The sequence below is a fragment of the Aulonocara stuartgranti genome, assembly GCF_965226115.1.
Source record: "Aulonocara stuartgranti genome assembly, chromosome: 22".
NCBI lineage: Eukaryota > Metazoa > Chordata > Actinopteri > Cichliformes > Cichlidae > Aulonocara > Aulonocara stuartgranti.
The window spans coordinates 2,198,487-2,223,877 of record NC_138957.1 but is presented as its reverse complement, the minus strand read 5'-3'; the positions used below and the strand labels follow the sequence as shown (position 1 = coordinate 2,223,877).

Genomic DNA, 25,391 nt, shown 5'->3' with positions numbered 1-25,391 from the left:
AAATGCGCCGTATTTGATAGCTTGCTGCGAGACCTCACACTGTGCACATCTACTGCGGGTCGGTTGCCTGTTATCTGACCCGGAGTTAGCAACATCCCCCAAAAACACGAAGAGGAGAGTCCTGGCCCCTAGCCCTGCCAGTGTAGCAGAAATGATGAGGATGATGATGCAGCAGCAGCCGTTCTTCTCTGCGTGAGTAGCTTAATGTTGTTCGTGTGTAATTTACGTTGAGTAGGCTAACCACGTTATTACATTAATGCATGTAAGGTGAACTAGCAAACACCATCATAGCTACATGCGGCTGTCTTCTTGTTTGATGGCAGATACTCCCTTCACCCTGGCCAAAAAGGCTAAAATGACCAAAGAAAAAGTGGAAAACAGTTAAACATGAGAGGTTTTTGGACAAAGTTTGTGTTTTTTCCATTGTTTAAGCACTGCTTCCAGCCAAGAGTGATACCATATATGCCCCATAGCTGCAGAAAAGGCTAACATTGTTATCTTTTTACAAAAAACAGCTGAACATGAGAGGTTTTTGGACAAAGTTTGTGTTTTTTCCATTCTTTAAGCACCGGTTTGAGCACCGGCACCGTTTCAAAAGTACCGATTTGGCACCGGTATCGGATAAAACCTAAACAATACCCATCCCTAGTCATGACACCTGCAGAAATGAGAGAGTCAGGCTGGTTGGCCTATAAATGTCTCATTACCAACGTGTCACACAAGAAACATCTGATGATGGGTGAAACGACTGAGCTCGCAACGACCGTCGCAACCTTATTGTTGCAAAACATTTCGACGGCATTGGTTACAGAAGAATTTCCAAACTACTGACAGTTCTTGTGAGCACTGTTGGGCCATAATCTGGAAGTGGAAATTCCACAATAAAGTGTGCCGCAAGCTTCCAGAGTGAGATGAATTATCAGAAAGGTAGTCGAGGAGCTGAGGAGAGCAACAGGAAGACCTGGAATCAGCAGAAAACAAGTAAAGCTCACTGTTTAAAGTTTGCTGAACAACATTTAGACACACCTGTGAAATACTGGGAGGATATAGTCTGATGAGACCAAAACTGAACTCTTTGGATGCCGTAATGCACACATGTTTGAAAGGCGCTGCATATCACCCCAAAAACACCGTAGCAGCAGTGAAGCCTGGAGGTGGGAGCATCAGGATGTGGGGCTGTTCAGCTCCCTGCACTGAAACGCCTGACAGAACTGAAGGAAGGATGGAAACCATTTACAGAGACAACAAAAATTGCTGCCATCTATCAGGATGATGAAGATGAAACTGACGTCTCAAACCACGCAGCTGGTTTCACAGAAGGAAAATAAAGCATGGCCCAGCCAATCAGCTGACCCGAAAGAACCAAGTCATCACCAACAAAGGCTTTTGTATATGTATTAAATACATTTCAGTGACCATGTTCAATGTTTTCCCTGTGTCATTTATGGTTTGATTGGATGGGTTGTTCCTGACATCTGGTGGGAATTTTATGTCACATTGGCGATGTGTTCAGTACTTATTTTACCCACAGAGTGTGAGTGAGTGTGTGTTGCATAGATTTCACTTCCTACAAGTTTAATTGTAATGAGTGAGACGTGTGACCAGACCTGCGTGTTAATTCTTCCCAGTTCACCTTCATCTTTGCAAAGGACACAGAAGACTCGGCAAAACTAGAAATAAGTTTATGTCAACTGTTACAAAAAGGAAGTACAAACAAAACCAACATTACCATTTATATATAAAAAAGAAAAAGAAATCAGGGACACGAGGGGACCAGTGACTGTCGTACGAACTCTGCTGCTGGTCTTTCAGAGTGGTCAGGCTGAAGGGACGATAAATTACCCACGTTCACTGTGGAAGAAAACAGAGCGAGGTCGTGTTTGTCAGAACGAACACAGCGATGAACATTTTAGCCATATGATGAGAAGACTCAGCTCTTTAAGATACATGCAACTGAGCATTCATCCTGCAATGCGGTGGATGTTGGTGATGCTCGAACCTCTTCGTCACTCCTGTGTCTCCATGCTCTCGTCCTCTCCGTCCCCTCCTTCCTCCAAAGCTTCATCTTCCTCCTCCTTCCTCTCTGGAGGTTTCTCGTAGGCTTTCTCTGAGGGAGTGACGATCACGCCGTCCCATGTCGACATCTCTGTTGCTAGGTCTGCAGAAACACAATATTATTTTACAGCGGGTACAATTGATCAATCACAGCTCAGCATGAGATGCTGCTGTTCAGCCCGAGTAGATCCTGAGTGATTTTCTGAAAACTTGACCTCTGACCCTGACCTTATGGTTGAGGTCACTGAAATTCAAACATAGCAAGAGTTTCAGCGGCTGTTCCTATGGTGGAAATTTTGCCTTGTCCTCGAGTCATCATATTGTTGTCCACAGCGCCCAGTCTTCCCTGAGCAGCCTTTCACAGTGTAGATGTGTAAGAAAAACAAACGTTACACTCTTTGAGTCCCGTGTCAGTGTGTACACAGTGACTGCACCCAGTCACGAGGGTAAAAATGCTCATTCTAAACTGGGATTGTCCCAGAACACTTCTCTTTGCCTGGCTCCTTCACCTTTCATGCTGAAATGCACACTTATTAAAATAAACCTGCGTTCGTTTTAAATTAGATTCAATAAACTACCAGGCACACCGGTCACTGTTTCATTGTGTGTTTCTGGTTCTGGGCTCTGTAGCAAACACGCGTTTCATCACAGTGGCTTTGTAGGAAACATGCAGTTAGATTACATACATTTATGAGCAACTGCAAAGTCCAAGATCAATTCAAACAACTGTATAAGATGAGCTTATTCAGCCTCAGCGTCACCGCTTTGTCAAACTGTGCCTGACAGGAAATAATCCAGAAACCACCGAGGCTCAGATTTTGAGAACATTACAGTTTAGCAGCTTTTTCAACTGAAAATATTTGGCTTAAAGTTCAACTTTGTCAATATCTGTTTAATCCAATAAGATATTCTAGTTTGTATGAAGTACACAGTCACTAAAACCTGTTACCACAGAGTCAGCTATCAGACTGGTTAAAAAGGGGCAAGCTGACAATTACATGCAGTCTTTTTCTGATAAGATGAATTAACTGTGATAAACCTTCATGATGTATCGTCTACATCACCAGAACCAACACATTTAAATCAGCCCTGCCAGTTATACCAACTGCAGACAGAATGATGCTCGCAGCTTGGTGACGGCTGCCATGTTGCAGCTTGCTGAGGGACGTTTAACCAAACATTAGTGGAGGCATGTGTACATCTGTGAGCCTGTGTGTATAATTCTGACCCTTTATGGGCTTTCCAAAATAATCCAAACAGAAAATCCCAAATAAATTGTTGTGTAACTAAAGATGGATGCTGTGCAGCACCGGTCCAGCCTAGAAAAAGAGTCTTTAAAAGCCCAAACTTACAGTGACGTCCATTATGAGTGCATTCTGTCCATAATATTACATAAACACGCAGTTATAAATATGGACACTGACGTTATTTAGAATGTTTATCAAATATGAATACGGTCTATTTACACAGGTGTTCACAGATGTTAGATGAAGGTGACTCCATGATGTGTGCATTTGCAGTGTGTCCTAGAGACAGCTCAGCTGTAACGTGTGCAATTTAAACTGAGAAATCAGGTGTTTGTTCATTTAGCCCATAAACTATAGACTACATGTTAAGGTACAGAGAACAATGATGTTATCTTACAGCTGGCATCGCCCTCCAGACCGAGGATCTTCCTGTAGCCTCCGTGAGACAGCACCCTCACCAGAGTCTGAGCGGTGAAGCACACCATGTCCTGCACAAACACACCTGCAGTCACATCCTCGCTCAGAGCTGAATATTCTGTATTGTGTTGAGTGCGACATAAACATGTTTCCAGTTCCACAGACAGGATTAAGCTTGGCACAAATAAGAAACGTGACCTGCAGGAATAAAAAGCACTGAGCAGATCTACCTGCTGTTCTAGAGTCATGACTGTGTGCACTCTGAAGTTTCCACTTTCACAGGGGTCAGTGATGCCCACAGAGCCAGGCAGAAAGAGACCAGCAGCCAGCATCTGCAGGCAGCGCCTTCAAGAACAACAGAAACATTTCTTCCACAGCGACTACAAAACAGAGTGCAATCTGAGCAGAGTGACGACTGACCTGTAGGCCACGTTCAGAGACAGAGGCTGCCTGGAGGGGTTGTTCATCACTGCAGAGTGGCCCTAGAGAGGGAATACTCACTGCTTTATAGGGCTGCCACAAACGATTATTTTGATAGTCGACTAGTCACCGATTATTTTTGCGATTAGTCGACTAATCAGATCATCATCCGTTGGACGTAAAACTACAGCTTATTGCACCAGCAGCATCTGCTCTTATTTAACTATCATTAGCTTACAGCTTTAAGTGTTTAAGGTCTGTGCTAACTAAAAATAAAGACAAGATGATAGTTTATTAAATTTTAATGAAATTTGCGGATTGTTTCAGTGAAGTTTAATAAACTCCTTGCTATCTAAAATATAACAGGACACTGGAGTATATTCTGGAGCATCTCACACTTCTGATAATCAGCTGTCTGCTTGACGTTTATTCAGCTGTGTAAAAACTATAACTTTAATCTCAGACAAACTGATTTACTCAGGAACAAATAAAATACTAAAAAAAAGCCAAACAATAACATTTTAAGTTATCTAAGTGACTCATATATCATGTTTAACCTGAGTAGTGAAAGACGGCGGTGGGTTTGAAAACGATTTGCCGGGAGTCCGGTGTTCTCACGGCGCTAGTGAGCCTAGCCCCCGGCTAGCTATCGAGCTAGTGGGTAACAGACGTCTCCGAAAACGTCGGAGCGCTTTTGAAAATATGTGGTGTCCTGATAAACTGAGCAGATATTTGAGGTTTACACAGCTACATTCTCGCCTGAAAATATGTTAAACGTTTATTTTGTGACCAAGAAAGAATAATAAGAGTAACATTAAAACTAACTAGCTACCGCCATTGTTGGAAACTGCGCTGGGCCGCGCTATGAATTCTGGGACACAGCTGCTTCTTCTTCTTCTTCGGGGTTTAACGGCAGCTGACATCCTTGTACATGCAGTGCTGCCATCTTCTGTTTCAGTCCGTTATTACACTCTTAAATCCTGCTACTTATTCCTGCGTCTTTTGTGATCTTACAAAGCTTCAAACGACGCGTCGACTATTAAATCAGTCGTCGACGATTTTGATAGTCGACGTAATCGTGACTAGTCGACTAATCGTGGCAGCCCTACTGCTTTATGGAACAAACCAACGTTTAACGTCCTTCCAATAAATAAGGATGTCAGCGTTGTGGACGTGGATTATTTATTCACTCAGGACATCATTTATGGAACTTACCAGCAGATCGAGGATCCAGGGCGTCAGGGGTTCGAATCCAGGGAAACGCAGCCTCAAGTCTTTCAGCAGGCGGATCAATACTTTGACTCTAAAGATCAGACGTGAAACAAACCAAGCTCCAGTGAGCTTATTTGTATTGTTACTGTGAAAGCAGACCAGGTAAAATACGACTTTTCCTCACGTTGACTGAGAGGCGTTCTCCTCAAACCAGCGAGCGTGACGGATGGCAGCGAGGGCACTCTGCAGCACCTTGATGTCCACTGAGGAGACAAGAAACAAAAGACATTCCTTTTTTTTAAACAACCACAGCGCTACACGTTTGTACCAAGACTGGCCCACTGTGCACATTTGTGTCTCCAGACCAGATCAAAAGTCTCACAGTGCAGCTCGGGGTCCAGTTTGCGCAGGTTAGGAGGGACCGTGGTGATGAGGATCTTCACTGTAGCATCAGCTGAACTGATCTCGAAGCCAGTCTCATTGGTCAACATGGACAGCACTGAGAGGAGGAGTCAAACACTGTGTCAGGCACGTTTTACAGCTGCAAGGCTGAGAAGCACTTGGTTATAAGCTCTGGTCAGTGTCACAGCCAACAAGTCAAATGACTAAACCAAATGTTTTTATCCTGAAAAAGAAACATTTACTAAATCGAATTTGAATGAAAACTCTGAACATTTAGGACATGACACGGTCAGAGCAGGACTCGCCCACAAACGCAGCTATTCAAACACCACACGTCTGTTTACCTTCAGTAGGGTCTTGTGTGCGAAGCGTCTCCACTACTTTGTTACCGAGGGCAGCCACAGCCTCCACTGTAAAGAACAATGACCCTCAGAGCGCGACACAAAGGGGGCAAGAACAACCCACACAACAGCAAACAGTGCCAACAGGGTTTATATGAAATAGCGACCGATACAAAGGTTTTAGAAGCCCCGCCTTTCAGGTTGTCTCTATGAGCAACATCACACTGATGGATGGCTCAGAAAGTAACACCTGCTCAAACTGAGGACGGTCACATACATCTGGTTACAGCCCAAACTACATGTGGCTCAAAACCAAGACTGAAACCTGGTGCATTTGTTTTTATGGATTTAAAATAAACAGATGAGACTTTATCACCATAGATTCTTTAATAACGGCAAACAAGTTGCCAAATTATCCAAGTGACAAGAAGCAGCACAACGTAGAGCATTAAAAAGGCTTAGAAGTGATGTCTGTGAAGGTTCTCAGTCATCCAGCTCATCGCAGTTTAAGGAGCTTGGAAAGAAAAGCGTCTGGACTTCTTCAGGTTCTGAAGCTTCTTCAGTTCTAAGAGAAATTGGTGGAGAGTCCCAGGTTTGAAACCCTACTGGGGGATCTGGGACTTTCCACCAATTTCTCTTAGAACTGAAGAAGCTTCTCAGATGAAACGTCTTCAAGAAACCTAAAGAAGTCCAGAGCTCCCAGGCTGGTGTGTGCCTGAGCAGCAACTTCTCTTTGGACAGTAACTGTGCCATAAATTACTCACATGTAGGGAGAATCTTGAGGATTACAACCAGGTCAGCAACATTATGTCCGGTCGTCATGGTGCCCTTCTTGTAGGAACCCACCTGACGCACCTCTTCAATTTGCTGCAAGTCGACACGTACAAGATTACTGACACGAAAGCCATTATTATTATTATTATTATTAATTAGCTTATAATATAAATATGAAATCTGTCTAGAGCTGGGCGATAAGATTTTTTCATATCACGATATGTTTTTTTCATTTCAGGCGATAACGATATCTATCACGATATCAGCCAAATAACTATATTTGTAAGATTTAAATGTGCCGTTGCTCACAAGTAAAATGTGAAATAATCAGCAGCTTGTTTTTATTTAAATATTTATTTCCCATAATAAGTTCAACAGGGTAGATGTACTTAAGGAACATGAGACTTTTTCAGATAAATAAAGGCAAATATTGCAAACTACACAAAAGGCAGTCGCTAAAGCGTTTAAGTTTCAAAATAGAACAAACAAAACAGACTAAACTGTCAATTCCACTTAGAAACAAAATATTAATTCTAAAAATAAATCTTAGTTTGTTTTACAGAAGAACAGACAAAACTGACTAACTTTTGTCAATATCAAATAAACTGAGAACTAAAAGGAAATTCTCGATCTCTCCTTGTTGTATAGCTGAGCTTTTCAAACAGTTTTAACAGTTACTTTAGTCTGACAAAAGCCGAATGACGAATTAGCGCTTCCAGTCAGACACTGAGGCTACGTCCACACGTACACGGGTATTTTTGAAAACGGAGATTTTCCGTTTTCGTTTTAAAAAATAATCCCGTCCACACATAAAGGCAGAAATGAAGGAAAACGCTGCTATGAACATGCCAAAGCAGCAGGTGGCGCTAGATTCCTAACCGTGCAGAAACGTTGGCCAATCAGAAGTCTAGAAGCAGAACCGAGTCGTATGTGTGGAGGGACAGTAACTGTGTGTATATGTAAGCATTTAAACACTGCAGAGAGTAGAATTAACAGTAACAGTATTGTAGAAATTCATTTCACCGAAACAATAACGTGGCGCACAGTGTGACGTCAAAAAATGCGTGCACCTTTGACGCTGCGTTTTCTCCGTTTTTCTAGTCCACACATAAATGCAAAAACTGCGTTTTCAAAAATATCCACCCTGGTCGGAGTTTTTAAAAATCTCCATTTTCAGTGACCAAAAACGCCGTTTACGTGTGGACGAAAGGTGCAAACGCATAGAAAAATCTGTGTTTTCAAAAATACCCGGGTACGTGTGGACGTAGCGCATGCACCAGTTTATTGTATTTCCAGACTTGCTTTCGGCACAATTTACAGTGCACGCTACTCTGTTTTTTGTCAGACTTGAAATAGCCGAAATACCTTCACACTACGGAACTTCTATGGCTCTTCCGTTCGACAATCTCTCCGGCGTTGGAACCATCACCTGTTTTCTCTTCGGTCACGCTCGGTTGATTTTTCTAGTCGGCGCACTCATTTCCTCCATTACCCGGGCGGTACGGTGGCTGGCTGCTTCCCAAACAAATACACATGTGCGGATTGGCACTTGTGCTGTACGTAACAAGTCACGTGACGTGACGCTGCGGCTGTGATTGGTTCGGCTCTGCGCTACTTAATTTGGATTGGCTGTTCTTTTTTTTTTTTTATTAAGAGGACAAGAGCGGCGAGGTCTATCGCAATAGTTAAATTTTTCTATCGAGAAAAAGTTATATCGCGATACATATCGTTATCGTTCTATCGCCCAGCTCTAAATCTGTCCAATGGAAATGAAGCTGTATAGTGCACAGAGCACTGTTACTGCATTCAAGTGATTCAGTGTTGTTTCTAAACAGTCTTGATGTTTCAGCTCTGAGAGAACAGCTGACACACACCAGCGACACAAGCAGCGCGTGGACTTCACTGAAGCCATTACGACTCAATCGCTCATGTTCGACTCACCACTTCAAAGTTGCCAGGTGCAACAATCAGGTTGTCGATCACATTGTTGATCTTTGTGACCAGGGACAGGATGGAAGACTGACGGACAACGAACAAGGTTTGTGTAAGTGAACTTAAACAGCAGGTCAGGTGCACAGCTACTGGGTGAGTGCAGGCTCACGGACTGACCTGCTCCGCAGGGGTGGGGCTCAGGTCCTGGTTCCTTTTCAGCAGACACTCACTGAAAGCCGTCTCATCAGGTGCAGGCTTCACTCTGGGGAAGGCCATCTCACACTTGTGACAAACAACAGTCTGCTTGAGTACTTGCCTTTAGAACCACTCTATACTATTATTATACACTGACTGCTGGCTGACGTCTTGCTGCTTTGTAATTTGCTGAAGTGTCTAATTCCCACCACCACACATACTTACCACATAAAAGTCGAATGGGATGTGTGGGACAAATGGCCGGTACCTAAACAAAAATAACGTTTAGTTAACGTTTGGTTCAACAGCATTGCAGCTGCAGGGTCTGTATCTCTGGCTACACAGCAGTGTTAGCGGTTTTCATTCCAGTTCCCGGGGTTGGCAGTTAAAGCACAACATTCAAGATTTCATAGTTCTGTTGTCTGAGAACAGGAACAGAAAAATGAAGCGTAGAGATTTCAGCATTTACATTCTGACACATTGGTCTGTGTAGTGCAATAAGCAGAGGGACAGGAGCACCGTACAGCGTGTGTGATGATGGTGCTGTTGGAGCAGCAGCATGCGGGACTGCAGAGAACTCACCCCTGGACCAGTCCCCCGCGGGCCCCGAAGCGGCCGCCTCGGCCTCTGCCGCGGTCTCCTCTGGACACAAACACAACACAGCTGACGTTAGCGCGTGCACGAGCCAACATGTAACGATGCTGTGATGTAATGACTTAATGTAGAGACTAATGCACCACATCAGCGCTGCTTCACTGAGCGTCCCAGCAGGGTAGCTATTAGCCACAGATGCTAACATATGTGCACTACTGTAGCCTTCCCTACACCGAGAGAGCTCCTGCAACACTCCTCGGACTTTTGAATTCATTGAAAGAAAAAAGGAAACAGCGAGCTTTCAGACAATACACGCCACTGGCTTTAAATGACGAAGCCACTAACTGGCTGTGTCAGGCACTCAGAGCTAGCTTGTAGCACAGGTACGAGGTAAGAACTCAAAGACTTGATAGTACTCGACTTAAAACACATTGGCCAACGCGCTACACTCGGATACCTCATTGCGTACGACGTTTTGATTATTGTACGTGGAAAATCTCAGAGAATTGTTGAACGTCCCTCTGTGGACCGGCTCCTCGCTGCTGCCTGTTAGTCGTCGGCTTCTTCTGTTAAATGGGCGGCACACTAAGCTCAACACTGCCCTCCACAGGACATCTTTAGAATCACACTGCGGCTGGGATTCTAACAATGTAGACCACAGGTGTCGAACTCCAGGCCTCGAGGGCCGGTGTCCTGCAGGCTTTAGATGTTTAGAGGTTTGACTCCTTATGAAGGAGCGTCCAATATGCTTACAGCCTCTACACCCTGAGGTTTGCTTTGCTTGCTTTGTGATCTGTTGTCTTGCTGTTCTGTGTAATGTCATGTACTGTTTTGCTGTTCATATGACTCTGTTTAATAAACTGTTTCCAGAATAATCTTTTCTAGAGGATCTTTTTTGATTTTAATGGGATCTAAAACGCAGGATCTGCACATCATTGGTTGGATAAGGTTTTCATGTTGGCTTCAAAATTTGCAACCCAACAAGTGCACCATCACCTACACCACTGCCGGGGAATCTTATGCTTTCCTCCAGCGCACAGCAGAATAAAACCACCAGTTCATTGACTGGATGAGGTCCCTAGCCCAACAGTATGTGGAAGGCAAGAAAGTCTGGGTCCTCCAAGGACAGTCCTCTCAAATGCATGTCAAAGAAACTGGACCCACATTACTCGGGACCGCTTTTCATTGAAGAAATCATTAACTCTGTGGCTGTGTGCCCCAAATTGCCGACCTCCATGAGAATACATTCCATGTATATCAGTTGAAGCCAGTATCTTCCAGCCAGTTGTGACTCCAGTCTACATGTCAAATATCTTTGGGCAAAACACTAACCCCACGTTCTCTGACACATCCACTGGAGTATGAATGTGTGTGAATGTTATATAAACAGCACTTATGTATCCATATAGAAAAATGTACACGTATGAGTTGGTGTGAATGAGGCAAATTAAAAGCACTTTGATAGCTCAGAGTTGAAAGTGCTAAATAATAACCAGTCCATTTACCATCTCATGTTCCTTAGTGAGCTGTGCAGTTGTCATGGAACTGAAGATGTTCAAATATTCGTTCCTTTTAGCCTTTGAAAATCTGTTGTGACTTAGTCATATGATTTTTTTTTATTAATAATTTATGTCTTTCTGTAATTTATGCAGAAATTGCTCATGCTTGCAGCTTTCTAAAGTGACATATCAAATATTACTTTCATATGTAAAGTTATTACATGAAAAGGTGAGATGGAGTATGAATTACAAACTCTGTGTAAGCAGTAATCTAGTCAAAATGAAGCTAACACCTGTGAGACTTCATCAGAGGTGCAAATATTACAGTTGATGCTATCGTGCCAAAATAACTCAACACAGAAAAATGCCTAAATGTGTTTTGTATTTTATAGCATCTCACACCTTTGAACCTGTGCAAAGACTGATGCTGCTCAAGTGAAACGTCTCTGCTCTGAGGCATTGTGGGAAATGGAGTTATTCAGTTAGTGCGATTTAATTGCGTTTAATTAAGTTTTGGAAGCGAGACAGCAAAGGTAAGACAGAATTCATGCTAATGTTTGAAGAGTGGCGGAGCCAGGAAGGTGTCAGTGAGGGGCCAGGACGGAGCTGTAATCATTTCAGGTTGGCAGACATGTTTCAAATAAAATACACGGCTATCTCAGCACCGAAACCACAGACCTGTACAATGTTTGAATGCAGGTAGTGGTGGAGAAGATAAAATAATATTTGGTATAGCAAACTTTTTTTTTCCATATTTGTGCGGATAAAGTAACAAAGAAGCTTATGCTGTACTAATGTGGCCCCGTTCACAGATTATTCTGTGTAATACTGCTAAATTATTACTGAATTATTACTTGAGTTAAATGTCACTTTTTAGTTAATTTTTTAATTATATTCCACATATTAATGCAATAAATTTAATGTTGGCCATATTGTTGTTACATTATGTCACAAGAGTATGATGGACACTAGTCTCATAAACTACATGAGCTAATTTGAACTTTTTTCACTGTCTAGCTTGTTTTTCACCATAAGCAACATTCAGCTCTCCACACAAACATGAATTTAATTACACATAATCACACAAAGATAAAACAAAGCTTGACTTTATTTAGCAGAATCGTGGCCTTATGTGTGCATGCTGAGGAAGATTTACAATGATCTCAAAATTACATAGAAAAAAAGACAAAGCTGTGGTTAATATTGCATTAATATACAACCTGCAGACTCGACAGAACAACCCCGCGAAACAAAAATATTAGTAACAATTCAACATTTCAAGCTAATCTTTAGTGACTGGTGAGAGCGATTTATCTGTGCAGCAGTAATTTTATTTTCAGTGAGATTAAAACTTTCATACATTCATTTACAGTTAATTCTATATTATAGTGTTTTGAACAGAGGACTAAGAAGCCACACATGAAAGCAGTGTCAGGTAGATTTGATCTGCTAAGCTAACTGTGGAGATACACGTATCTGTTCTGTGCATTTAACGAGTTCAACTGCTCGGGTTTTATGAAAACCTCATCTTATTCCCTAATTTGCCAAAAACAATGAACAATTATGAGACTGTTATATTTTTGGAGATATTTCTCTCTTTGAGTTCTCATTGGAGAACATTTCAGTGCACAAGTAAGTCAGAGGCTTACACGCCAGCAGCTGATGAGAGAAACCCTGAGTTACAAGCAGGAGTGCTGGGGCAGGCGAACAGTGTGACAGAGGGGGCTAAAGCCGCTGCTTTTATAATGTTGACCAATTCTGTTCTTTATATTTCACAACTTCATTCATTTACTAAGTCATGTAAAGTTTTGATATTGACAGAAGTATAAATGGCATACTACGGCGCAGTAATGCTGTGTAAATGATGAATGAACCACTTGTTAATACCTTAATAAGGCTTAATAGTGTGACATTATTATAAAGTGCTACCATGTCAACGTTCGTAATAAAACTGTTCCATCATAGTTTACTGTAGGGACAGCAGCACTAACACTGATGCTGTGATCACAACATGCCAGAAACTTGTTAAACATTCACATTTATTTTCCAACATAACATACAGAATATGCTTCCCTGCTGACACTCAGCCGTCTCTTGTGACTGACATGACACCACTGTGAGCTCTGTGCGCTGAGCTCAGGGTTCTGCGGTTTCTATTGGCTCCACCTGGGGCTCAGTGGGTGGGGTGGAGATGTCCTCTACCTGCTCTGAGTCAGGTTCTGTCACAACTACAGCCACCTGCTGACACGAAGAGAGCAGTCCGGTGTCAGTGTATGTATCAGCATACTGTAGGTAATAGTAGAGGGTTAAAGGGCACGAGGTGAAAACCCTCGGGGTTCAAATCTGATGTGACGATCATAAATCAGATTCTTATTCCAGATCAGTAAAGGCACCGACAGCAGGCTGTAAACAAATCACACTTTTCTACTCTGAGCACTCAAAGTGTGTTTCATGCATGTGCATATATAAGTATATATATATATATATGCACATGCAAGTTCATACAGCACCTTTAACCTATGCACAGATTACATTCATGCATACACTCACACACCGATTATGCATCGAAATCTGGAAGTCATTCTTAATGCTCTCACCAGAAGCAGGATCATTCAGTCACAGGTGCCACCTTGTATTACACGCAGGTGTTGTGTTACCTGAGTTGGCTCAGCAGCAGCTCGAGCAGACTGAACGGCCTGAACAGTCTCCACAGCTGGGACAGGTGGGGGGCGAGTTTGCGGATAGACGGGTCCCTCACTGGGAGTCTGTGCGACACATTCACACATTTACGTAGATTTGACATGTTGCTCTTTGAACAGGCCAACTTTAAACAGCTCCGTGGAATCTGATGTTTCATCCTGTTTCTAAAGTCAACCAGATGTTACCACAAAGATTTCTCTGCGGTTTCACCTGCTGCAGCACACGCATACATCTCTGTTGTGATGCTGTGGCATGCACGAGTCTTCATTTCATCAGAGTCAAACCACAACAATGACATGATGCTAAATTTATTCACAGATTTAAGGAGAAAACCAGGTGAGTTATCGAACTAAAGGCAAATGCTCTAACATGAATGCATATTTATCAGCTCTGTAACTTTTTAGTGGGTGCATTCTTGTTCAGTTAGGTTTTAATGCAGGGGTGGGGACCTCCGGGCCTCGGGGGCCGGTGTCCTGCAGGTTTAGATCTCACCCTGGGTCAAAACACCTGAATCAAAGGATTAGTTCATTAGCAGGCCTCTGGAGAACTTCAGGACATGTTGAGGAGGTGATTTAGTCGTTTAAACCAGCTGTGATGGATCGAGGACACATCTAAAGCCTTGAAGCCTGGAGGTCCCCACTCCTGCTTTAAGGTATCAAGGCTTACCTGGCTGCCACCAGCAGCTAGGACGCTGAGTCCAAACAGCATGGCAGTGATGCAGATTAGCAGCTCAAGCACCAGGAATATAACCAGTGTTCCCAGAATCCCATCAATCAATAGCTAGAGAAACATGAGAGAGACGTGTGTGAACATATATGATCAGAAAACCATGTTTGTTTCAGTGACAGTGATTGTTCTCACAAAAACAACAAATCTTTTGTCTGACCCAAATATATGTCTATCTTCTACATGCACACTTCAAAGACACGACTTCCAAAATATTAGTTATAACAACAGTCTGTCACTTACTTTACACTTTTGCTCGATCAGCCCGGTGCATTTCCTGAAACAATGTTGCTGCAGTGGACAGTAAAGACAAAGAAACATAGTCTCCTTTTTAAAAATGTGCAGGGTCAACTATGAAGTTATGTGATTCTATTAAAGGAAAACTACATTTATACCCTGCTGACAGCTCTGTGCATGCTGCATTACATGCATCATCCGTGTACGTGGCCATGTGACAGTTTTATGTGGTCAAAAATCGACCGTGTAAAAAAGTTGCACTCCCTGTTTTCTACAACACATTCAAAACATTGGAACCACATTCACAGACTGTATCTTTTAACTTGGCGACCCTCTTTGCCGTTCACAACTCAGCAACGTCGTGGTGCAGCTGATTTTGTGACGTGACTCTGCAACATGTAAATGTGTGATGTTTCTGTACTGTCTGTTCCTCAGAAAGAGAGAAATGTTGTTTACAAGACGTGAGTCCAGTTCTTGTTAATCAACAACTTAACATACGCTGCATTTCCCTGTTGTATTGTGTTTCTGATACCACCAGCACCACCCCAACATCCTCTCTGGCATCAAAGAGCCACTGTTGATATTTAACAAAGAGGTGCAGTATCAGCTTTAAGATGCACAGCACAGAAACAGGCAGGGCTTAAAGGGAAGATCAGATGTAGAGGCTGCGATCACCTGATAGTCACTACTTTTTGTGCAACTGAATTCAACAAGATATAAGCAGATGTTTCATGAGCTGTGTGGCTGATTTTCCGGACACTATAAAGTTAGTAGAAAAGGTCGAATTCAGTGAGTGAATCTAATCAGCATCAACCTTAAATATAAATTGATGTCGGCTACTGTCGTGTACATTGGTGTGAACGTCACCACAATCCTGCAAACTGAGCAGTTTATCCTGCAGCAAACTTGCAGTGGTGCGACCATGTTTCCATGCAAAGTTTGCATAGCACAAAATTAGCACATTTCATTTTGTTTTGCACAATCATAACCCCAGCAGCACATCATGATCTGATGCAAGAACTTTCAAATGAATTAGGACAGTAAGTGTCAAATGTCACTTTCTGATCGGTCCTTAAGTTTCCTGTTAATCTCTCCTGACGTCTTTCACCTTCTGTCAACATTAACAACGTTTTCTTTCTATGCCCAGGAAATAAACAACTGTACATTTGGTTAGCAGACATACTGCAACAACCTAACTACACTGTGTGTTGATGATGACCTCCCACTTAAACAACAAACAGCATTGTTTACGCCTGCTGCTGGATAAATCTAACACTAGAAAGTGCAGATCACGACTTTATATCTGCGCTGTGGCTGGGAGCAGATATAAAGTGGTGGCTGTAGCTCAGGAGGAAGCGCCGGTCATCTACTGATCGCAAGGTCGTGGTTCAGTCCCTGGCTCCTCCTAGTCTGAATGCCAATCTTGGGCAAGATATCAGCCCCACGTTGCTCTCCGATGCATCATCAGAGTATGAATAGTAGATAGCAAAGACACAAAGCATAGAAACAGTGATTGTTGCATTGTACGCTTTGAATAAAGCGCAGTTCATTTACTGTGAACACGTGACAGGGAGGTGAAGAACAAGAGGATGTGTTGATGGTGGAAGCGAGCGAATGTCTTTATGTTATTATTACTGAGCTGCCACCAAATACTAAGTCCTCTGGATGCTAGAGATCGATGGCAGTCGCTGGGAAAATGGTTGCTAATAGTATGATGAAAGATTTCTAAGGTCTAAGGTCTCTAACACATGTACTGAAAGGGTACATGTAGCACTTTAAACACAAAATACAACGGGCAGAAGATTCATGCACAGGAATGTGTGATGAGCTGCTGCTGTAGTTTAATATAGGACATATTAAACTTAACAACATAAGAAAATCAGTCACTGTCATGAATCCCTTTTTTGAACATTAACATCCACCTGCACCCACCTCCTGCTTCATTATTTTTACAGGAATGCACATTGAATTTGGCGACTGTGCATTCAAAATTGTTTTAACCCTTTCACCGTGGTCACTACAGTTACAGCTGTTCAAAGGCTGTTTCCCTGTGTTTGTGTCAGTGTTGATGGTGTACTTGCACATTAACCACTACATTGGACACTGGTGTGTCACTCCACACCCTGCCACCCGCTGCTCGTTTAATGTGACTATAGATGTGCGACGCGTTTCATTGTAATTGTTGTTATTTAACCCTGTCATGCATGAATTATGACAACCTCGGTCAAGATTTTTCTGAAGTATTCTTATTCATCTTTTCATGCCTAGAGATGAATAAGAATCCTTAAGAAAAGGGATTAAAGTTAATCAAGTTACCATCAGCCAATCAAGCTCTGTCACTAGCTTAAATCTACTGTAGCCTACTTGACAGCCGAATCTAGTTCAAGTGAAGTTTGAATTTTTGACCATTTCTACTGAAGCAGGTTTGTGAGGTCTGGCCTGGCTTGCAGTCTCCGCTCTTGCACCACTGCATCGCATGCTTTGCGTTGCTCTTTGGGTTGTAAGGGGGGATGCGGCTGCTTGGCCGTGGAAACCTGTTCCATGAAGCTCTCTACGCACTCTTCGCGAGCTAATCTGAAACTACATGAAGTTTGGAGGTCTGCAGCAGCTGACTCTCCAAAAAGTCGCTTCCCAATCGCTTCCACTTTGTTATAATACAATAAATAGTTGACAATGAGGAAATTTCATGAGTGGACGTCTTACACAGGTGGCATCCTATCACAATGTCTGTAGAAGCAGTCTGCATGCATAGCTGTTTAACTGTCTACAGCTGTGGAACATCTGGATTCAGTTCATTACGTTTGGCATTACAGTGCATGTCTGTGCAGCTTTTCAGGTCAGGGTTGTCTTAACAGCTTGGAAAAAGAAGGCTCAGTGTTGTGTTTTGTTCTACCACCAGCAGGAGTATCTTGAAATTTTGGGAGCCCCCCCACAGCACTATGAAGCCCCAGTCATCCAGGCCCACAGACTGGTCAGTGACCCTCTGGCAACCACCGGATATCCCAACAAAAGCAGTTGCTCTAGCAGGCTGTTCTCAATCAATGCTCAAGACGTCACATGAAAAACACTTAAAATGACAAAAAGAGGAACTGCCAGGATAACGGCTGCTGACATGACTGTAAACGTACTTACTGTATCTTTTTTCTAGCTGGACTTTCTTTGATAAATATCTTTACAGCATGTCCTGCAAACATTGTTTCAGTCTTGCACCAGGCAAGACAAATTTATCCCAAAAACGTCAAATCCCAGCATCTTAGCCCCAAACCTTTGCTGGTGATGTTTTTTAGGCAGTTTCTATTTGACAAACTGCAAGTACATCTGAATGATATTATGTTAGATGTCCTGCAGATGCTGCTCCTAACCAAAGTGTAACACTGTGTGCTGCAGAGCCAGAGAGTGTCACACATTGTCATCAAAGACAGTTAATATTCGGCCTTAAAATATGAACACTCAATAAATCAATGTTTATGTGTTACTAGCTTCTCTCTGTTGTTATTTAAAGACAATACCACAGCATGTAGCTCCAGTTTACGGCAGTGTTCACAGTGGTAAGAGTCCTGGCGGTAGGGGAGGTGCTTGGACATTAGACCCAGGGCAGCGGTGGCAAACGCAGCACTGATGAGATGAAGCACCAGGACACATTTCACCTGCAAGCAACAATCGTATTATTCAGACACAAACCACGCACAACCTGTAAGGCTAATGTGTTACTATGCTACGTCAAGTTGAATCACTTCTGAATGTGACTGTCCAAATGGGACGTACACTCCACCTTTAAAGTGTCCTCCTTAACAACACTGATAACATGTTCATGCACGTTTTCATGAGCCCTGACTTCAGTTTGACGTGAGGAGTTTTATCCAGATGCCGGTCGCTTATTCTCCTTCGTTCGTCTTTTAGATGAAAACACTTATCTTACAATCCTTCGTATCTTGAAGATGCAGTTAAAACGTGCCTACATAGCAGGTGAACACTTTGTTCTCTTCTCATCCACAAAGTTAAAGCAGAGAAGAGTCAACTTTCAGTCAACAGTTCAATTGTTTCTGACAGTGTAAAGATCAGGGACACAGGTCTGCAAAAACCTGTTTTTTCTGCTGGGATATTTTTGGCAAATCTGATGTTTTTCAGGGAGCTGAATCCAAAAATGACCTTCACTTCCCTCCACCATGTACAGCTTTTTTGGCAAAGCGTGAGGAGTTTACATGAAAAAAGCACAACAGTGATGAAAAAAATCAATATTTTATTACAACTATGAATAATTTTTCTTACAGTTGAACAAAGAAAAAAAACTTTTCCTTCATGATATATTTATCGCTACATATTTACTCTTTTTGTCTGAGAAACTTCACACTTTTGCTTTCCATCCTCTGGTTCCCTCCTCACATTTTCCATTTGCATTTCTCGTGAGTCTCGCTCTTAGAAATATGAAATTATTAGAAGAAATCATTTTTGGATGTGTTTTTTTAATCAGTTTAAAAAGGGAAATTGTTTATTAAACTAAAAACACGAGTTTTGCAAGAAAACCTGATGAGATGGAATTTTGAAATTATTTTTCCTGGTTTCAATCTACATGAAACAGTCAGAAAGTCCTACGCAGCTCTTTGGTTGTAGACCTGTGCTATTGTAATTCTTAAACACCCGACATAAAACCTGGATTAAAGCTGAAAGTCTACACTGCTGGTAACTGGTTGAAATGATTTTTCTCATTATGGATGCATCTTGTCCTCATCCATACAAACAGAACCACTGCCTTTTGTTCTGCTGGTTCACAAACAAACCCAAGAGAAGTGGTTTGTTTGTAAAGTACTACATATCTACAGATTCTTCAGCTTGATATCATAAGTTCCCCCAAAACTAACTAAGAGATCCTAAATCAGCACATAAATAAATGGCAAAAATACACCGATTAGAAATAGATTTAAGGATAATAAATCAATTAGAAATTTAAAAAGCAGATCAGAAAAGAATTTATGCAATGCAAATATAGTTACATACAAGGAACCCTGAACAGCTGCTTTTGCTGACTTTGAATGCAGAAATGCATTTTCATGCATGGCACAGACTCACCCAGAAAAGAGTAGGTCTCCTCCCACTGTGGACCAGCACTGACCCAGACACAATCACCTGGTGCATTACAGTGAAGTCAGACGCAGCTGATGAGTATAACATGATGACGTGACCTGACCAAATCTAAAAGTAGCTGCTGGAGCTTTCGCCACACTGACCTGTACGACAACGATGAGGAAAAGAGCCACATCTCCGGTAAAGTGGACTTCGTGAACCTGGAGCACAGACGCGCTCAGACAAAGGATCAAAATCCCGATAACAATCTGGATGGCCTGAGAAGAGTCGCCAGAAAAAGTCATCAGCACATCATGCAATACATTTGAAACTTCTTAATGAGGAAAAATGCACTGAATATGTCCCAAATATTGCTTTGAAAATACCCAAGTGTTATGTATAAACAGACATCTGTTCCTATGTACACGTCACAGACTTTGAATGGTTTTCTTTACCCCTAGAGTCTTGGGCTCCATCTTAAAGAGGGACTGTCGCTGTCCCTCAGAGAGCGTCCCTGCTGGAGGCAGCGGATTCTTTTCTTCATGAGCCATCCTGCTGCTGACGGGGAAACAACAGCTTTCAATATACAGCCCAGAACAGCAGGTAGAACAGACTGAGTCAAAGTAAAGAGACGCAAAAGAAAAATTGATCATATTTAAACAGCAGGACTGTGTCCATTCAGCACGTGGTGCTACTTTTTAAACTGCTGCTACAGCTGCAGGTGCATGCTGTCCCGTGTTAGGATCCAGCTGCAGGTGCATGCTGTCCCGTGTTAGGATCCAGCTGCAGGTGCATGCTGTCCCGTGTTAGGATCCAGCTGCAGGTGCATGCTGTCCCGTGTTAGGATCCAGCTGCAGGTGCATGCTGTCCCGTGTTGGGATCAGTGCACTTGGACGGGCTGCTGCACTGAGATGTTCTCGCCTCTGTCACTGTGGACTCCATGTTCTTTTTGTTTGCCTTGTATCCTGACCTCATGTCTGCTAGTTGGAGGTGTTGTGCATCCACCTACAGGCTGCTCACGGACACATGCAGGTCCTGCAAAGTACTGCAAAACTGAAACTCTCTGATTACTGTATTAGTAAATTTAGGGTACATCAAGAAATCATCAAGTCTTTACTGTTTCCACTATAAGATCAGTGAACCTGTCCCCTGTATAAAACTAAAATGTCTCCAGACTGTCTCTGTCAAGGTCACAGGCTCGACTTTTAGCAGTAATAACACTGATGGATCAGCAAAGGAGCGATGCAGCTACTGGCAGACTGCAAATCTGTGATTATCATAATGATTCATGTGCTGACTCATTTTCCAGATCGAGCCTTTAAATTATTGTATGAATGAGCTAGAATGTATGAATGCATGTGTAGCCTACAGAGACGCTGATGATGATGTTTCTGCAGTTAAAAATAAAGCAGAGCTGCGCAGGACCGCAGTCAGATCTGGCACCGCTGCACCACAACATGAGAATAACATCACACTGCCTAGTTTTTGGACATTCCCACACATCACAGTGTTTAACTCACACTGATGTACATATATCTATATATTTATGAAGACGAAGAAAAAAGAAAAGGGAAGAACAAACAAACAAAATGAGAAAAATAAAAAACCCGCAGTGTCCATAACCAAACACCGATGACTGCAGTGAACGATCTTACCTGAGCTGTGTCGCGTTTTTCCAGAAGATACTGAGCAGCTTTAGGAAAGCACCAAGCCTGCCGTGAGTGCGGATGCTCTGCAGACTGCAGCGGGGTGTGTTCGGGTGTATCCTGCCCCTGCAGGAGACTGATGCTGTGTCATGCGTTTCACATGCACGAATGCAGGCAGAGGAACCGTTAGCAGGCTGTCCCGTTACTGCACCTTTAATATGAACACCAGCGAACCTTCAAGAACCGTCTTTCCGTTCTTGACGTCTGCGCTCGGTCGTAAAAACAAATTTGAAGTTGTGCTGAAGTGTTAAAGACTTAATGTCGCCATCTACGAGATTTTGCCAGAGTAACGTCAGTGGCAGATGTAAGATATTAAAGTTAGCAACAAAAGTAACAGTAGATATAACCGGTTATTATTTTGTTTCGGATGTTATTACTGAAGCAAGAACCGGAAAGAACACACAGCTCATCTGAGATTTACCAAAAAACATCCCAAACAATTCTGAGAAAAATATTTTGTGATGCAGTGATGGGATTTCCGGCTCTTTTTAGAGAACATACTCTTTCGGCTCGACTCACTAAAAAGAGCCGGCTCTTTCGGCTCCCAAGCGGCACTTCAGGTTGTTTTGTTGCTTTAATTAATTTATTATCAACAACAATATAAAATAAGATTTAGTGCATGAATAAACTTCCTGAAAACTTTATCATCCACAACTGAAAATGGTTGGAAATTAAGTGCAGTCATTTTTGCCAACTCTTCATGACTTGAGTTCTGTCTTGCTGGGTCACAGACTTCTGCAAAAACCGTCTCATAGAGCTCTGGGTTGTTTAGGCGCTTGTGGTGGTGTACTGCATGATGCTGTAGGTGAAGCAGCAGCAGTTGCAGTAGACACACTGGCACCTTCATTAATAACCCACTCAACTGTGTTTTATCTTCCCATTGCACTGATGGGTGGACAGTTCTCAGGCTGCTGTGCAGGCTGTATGTGGAGCTGGCTCTGTATGATATCCTTTTCTTGCAGACTCTACACTCTGCCTTTGTATTGTTAATATAATTGAAATGGTTAAAGATTTTACTTCTTTTCTTGGTGTCACTTATTTTCTTTACTGTACCCTTCTAAAGTGTCGATGCTGTCTCTTGCTGGTGCTCCTGGCTGTCTCCTCCCTCCTGCTCTGTTCCTGTGCTGCTGTGACTGCCAACAGTGGCTCAACCAGTTATTAAGTTCAGGGGTCAATCACTTTTTTATACCAAGGCACGTGCAGCTTTTCCCGTTAATAAATGAAATAAATGAAATTTTAAAACTGCCTTTTGTACTTACCTGGGTTATAAGATAAGATAAGATAACCTTTATTAGTCCCACACTTGGGAAATTTGTTTTGTCTGATAGTAAAATTTGTTTGCTGATTTAAAACTTCAAACAAAAAAAATCTACTTAGTGATTTCTTTGTTTCTTGTGGTTTTTTTTTTTCCAGGGTGGAAAGATTGTACAGCATACATTATTAATGACATTAAAAAACAGGACATGTGTGCACAAGTTTGAATTGATTTTAGACTTTCTTTAATTCGAACAGGGTCCAAATTATGCATACAAACTCAAACATGTATATATACACTCACTTTTTTTAAAGGGTCGTGCTGAAGGGTCTACAGTGCCTTTTAACTTTACAAGGCCATTAACTTCTCGTTAATGATCGGAATTGCTTATAAGTGGTACTTTCTCTTTGCCAACATAAGAATTACTCGTGTGACAGCACTCTGACTGTCCAGTACTCAGAACAATGGGGACGTTCAAGGAACTGGAGAAGTGGAGGTCAGCCAATCAGAAGGCAGAAGACCAAGAGGTCATGCTGGACTGACAACCACAGGGAGCCATGGTAAGTTTCCTTCAAAGAGTCTTCCTCAGTACTTTCATACTTTTTTCTGTAACTGTAAATTAAAAACGACACATTCTCAAGTTTTATTCTACAAGTTCTCACATTCTACAACAAAGTCCAGCAACTGGGCTCTTCAGTTTCCAGATGTTTATAAGCTGCTGAAGAAGAGAAGATGACACACGTTACAATACAACTTTACTTATATAGCACATTTAAAACCGAAGGTACACCAAAGTGCTTACGTTGGTAAACATGGCTCTGTCTGGCATATTCCTGCCATTAAATTCAAAATAACTTTTCCACTCCTTAAGACATTTTAATCAAATCTCAGGATGTACTGAAATCCCCTGATCACATTATCTCAGTGGACAAACACATCAAGTTCACCATGGAGGATAGCCTGTGAAATTCCCGTCAGCAATGGGGGACATTTAAAGTCGACGTGTACCGTAAACCAGTGCATACGGATCAGGTTGCCATCCATTGGAGCACAAACTGGGTGTCATCAGGACGCTACAACACAGAGCGAACATCATCCCCACAGACACAGCAGCCAGGGAGGCAGAAGAACATCAAGAAGGCCCTGAGTAAATGTGGTTATCCCAGCTGGACTGAAAGCTCCAGCCGATCCAGGAGAGAAGGACAACCGCTGCCTAAGAGAAAACCCGTAGTGATGCCTTATATATGTCAGGAGAATCAGAACAGCTGAGACGCATCTGTGGCTTTCAAACAACCAAACTGGTCCACCCCAAGCACGGGGTCCCCAGCACACTCAGAGAAATATAGTATACACTGTTTAGTGCCAGGACTATTACCATGATCTATGCAACAAGGGGAACACAAGAGGAAGATTAACAGCCTTAGTGACCTCGTCCCTACAGATGAGCAAGTTGTTCTCCTCATCCTCAGACTGTTTCTCCTCTACAGAAGACGTGTTAGTGGTGAAGAGGTCCTCAAAATACTTCTTCCACTGCCCAACAATGTCCCCAGTTGATGTCAGCAGTACCCCACCCCCACTATACCCCATGTGAGTAAAACGCCACTTTTTCCTTCGGGAATTGCTAACTTATTTAGGTAGAAGGGTTTATGTGCCCCGTGATCTCAGAGGCTATGTTGACGAGGGTCTCCCAAGACAAATAGGTCCTGGGTGATGGGGCAGACAATGAGTGATTCAATGGACTCCCCCGAGTAACAAAACTTCACGAGCTTTTCTGTCTTCAGGTCGGTGTATGTAAATACACTTTACTTACTTACCTGTGTCCCTGCTTGGGAAAGGGTTACCGGGGTCCTACCTGGAGCCAGGCCTGGGGAGGGAGTGCAATGGAGAGTGCCTGGCCCTCTGGCTTTAGCCCATGGGGCCTGGCCAGGTGCAGCCTGCAGAAGCTGCATGGTCACTGTAGGCCCACCACCAGCAGGAGGTGGTGTTAGGGTTGGGTGCATCGTGTGTCTGATTGCGGTTAAAGGAAGAGCACTGATGGACCAATCCCTGCTATTGAGACATACAACATCACCTCTTTGGTAAGGAAGGGGGGACACGGCAGGGGAGGATGCAGGACAGGCTTAGCACACCTAAACATGGGGTGTGCTGGGAACCCCCTGGCAGAGGGGTAGCCTCTCAGAAGCAGCTGACACGTATCAGCAGGCCAAGCGAAATGCAGCCCAGGTGGTGGTTGAAACAAGAATTCCAGCATGTGAGTTTGGAGAGGCCGTCGAAAAAGACTTCCCATCTGCTTCAGAGCAATTCTGACAAACCATTGGGCATCGAGAGAAAAACGGTGCTACAATAATCTTAAATTGGTAATAAAGTGTTAATAAAAATAAACCAATTCCTTCTGCTGTGAGGTTCAATAGCAGCTTTATGAACGTGGAAATGAAACATGTCAGTCAGTTGGCTCAGACACAGCAGGATGGAAACAGTCGGGAGAGAAACTCAAAGTTTGTTGAAGAAAACGTGACCAAACCAAGAATATGCCAGCACAGCTTAGGTTTGAAAAGTTGGATCTAAACAAACCAGTTTACTTCCTGTTTGTCCAAAGAACTAAGTGGAGATGTTTATCA

At 42.7% G+C, this 25,391-nt stretch overlaps 2 protein-coding genes across 5 annotated transcripts; both read right to left on the bottom strand.

Moving 5' to 3' along the window:
• Window positions 1-1,666: 1,666 nt before the first annotated feature.
• Window positions 1,667-10,194, bottom strand: ilf2 (interleukin enhancer binding factor 2). Its single transcript, XM_082521599.1, has 15 exons — window positions 10,047-10,194; window positions 9,578-9,637; window positions 9,221-9,263; window positions 8,978-9,082; window positions 8,810-8,887; window positions 6,859-6,961; window positions 6,098-6,163; window positions 5,734-5,850; window positions 5,536-5,614; window positions 5,355-5,442; window positions 4,140-4,201; window positions 3,950-4,064; window positions 3,700-3,790; window positions 2,000-2,158; window positions 1,667-1,851 (listed from the first exon to the last, which is right to left on the bottom strand). The coding sequence occupies exons 1-14, from the start codon at window positions 10,049-10,051 to the stop codon at window positions 2,007-2,009; spliced, it is 1,164 nt and encodes a 387-aa protein (XP_082377725.1). The 5' UTR covers window positions 10,052-10,194; the 3' UTR covers window positions 1,667-1,851; window positions 2,000-2,006.
• A 1,984-nt stretch (window positions 10,195-12,178) lies between these two features.
• On the bottom strand, window positions 12,179-22,025 carry LOC309698784 (uncharacterized protein). 4 transcript variants are annotated; one of them, XM_082521460.1, is made up of 9 exons: window positions 21,468-22,025; window positions 20,268-20,370; window positions 19,977-20,090; window positions 19,819-19,875; window positions 18,261-18,398; window positions 14,758-14,805; window positions 14,455-14,568; window positions 13,746-13,853; window positions 12,179-13,329 (listed from the first exon to the last, which is right to left on the bottom strand). In XM_082521460.1, exons 2-9 carry the CDS (start codon window positions 20,361-20,363, stop codon window positions 13,225-13,227), a joined length of 780 nt encoding a protein of 259 aa, XP_082377586.1. In that variant the 5' UTR covers window positions 20,364-20,370; window positions 21,468-22,025; the 3' UTR covers window positions 12,179-13,224. The 4 variants fall into 4 exon arrangements, with proteins under 4 accessions (XP_082377586.1, XP_082377588.1, XP_082377587.1 ...); XM_082521462.1 differs by having other exon boundaries at window positions 12,179-13,326; XM_082521461.1 differs by having other exon boundaries at window positions 20,268-20,367.
• Between the last annotated feature and the right edge of the window lie 3,366 nt (window positions 22,026-25,391).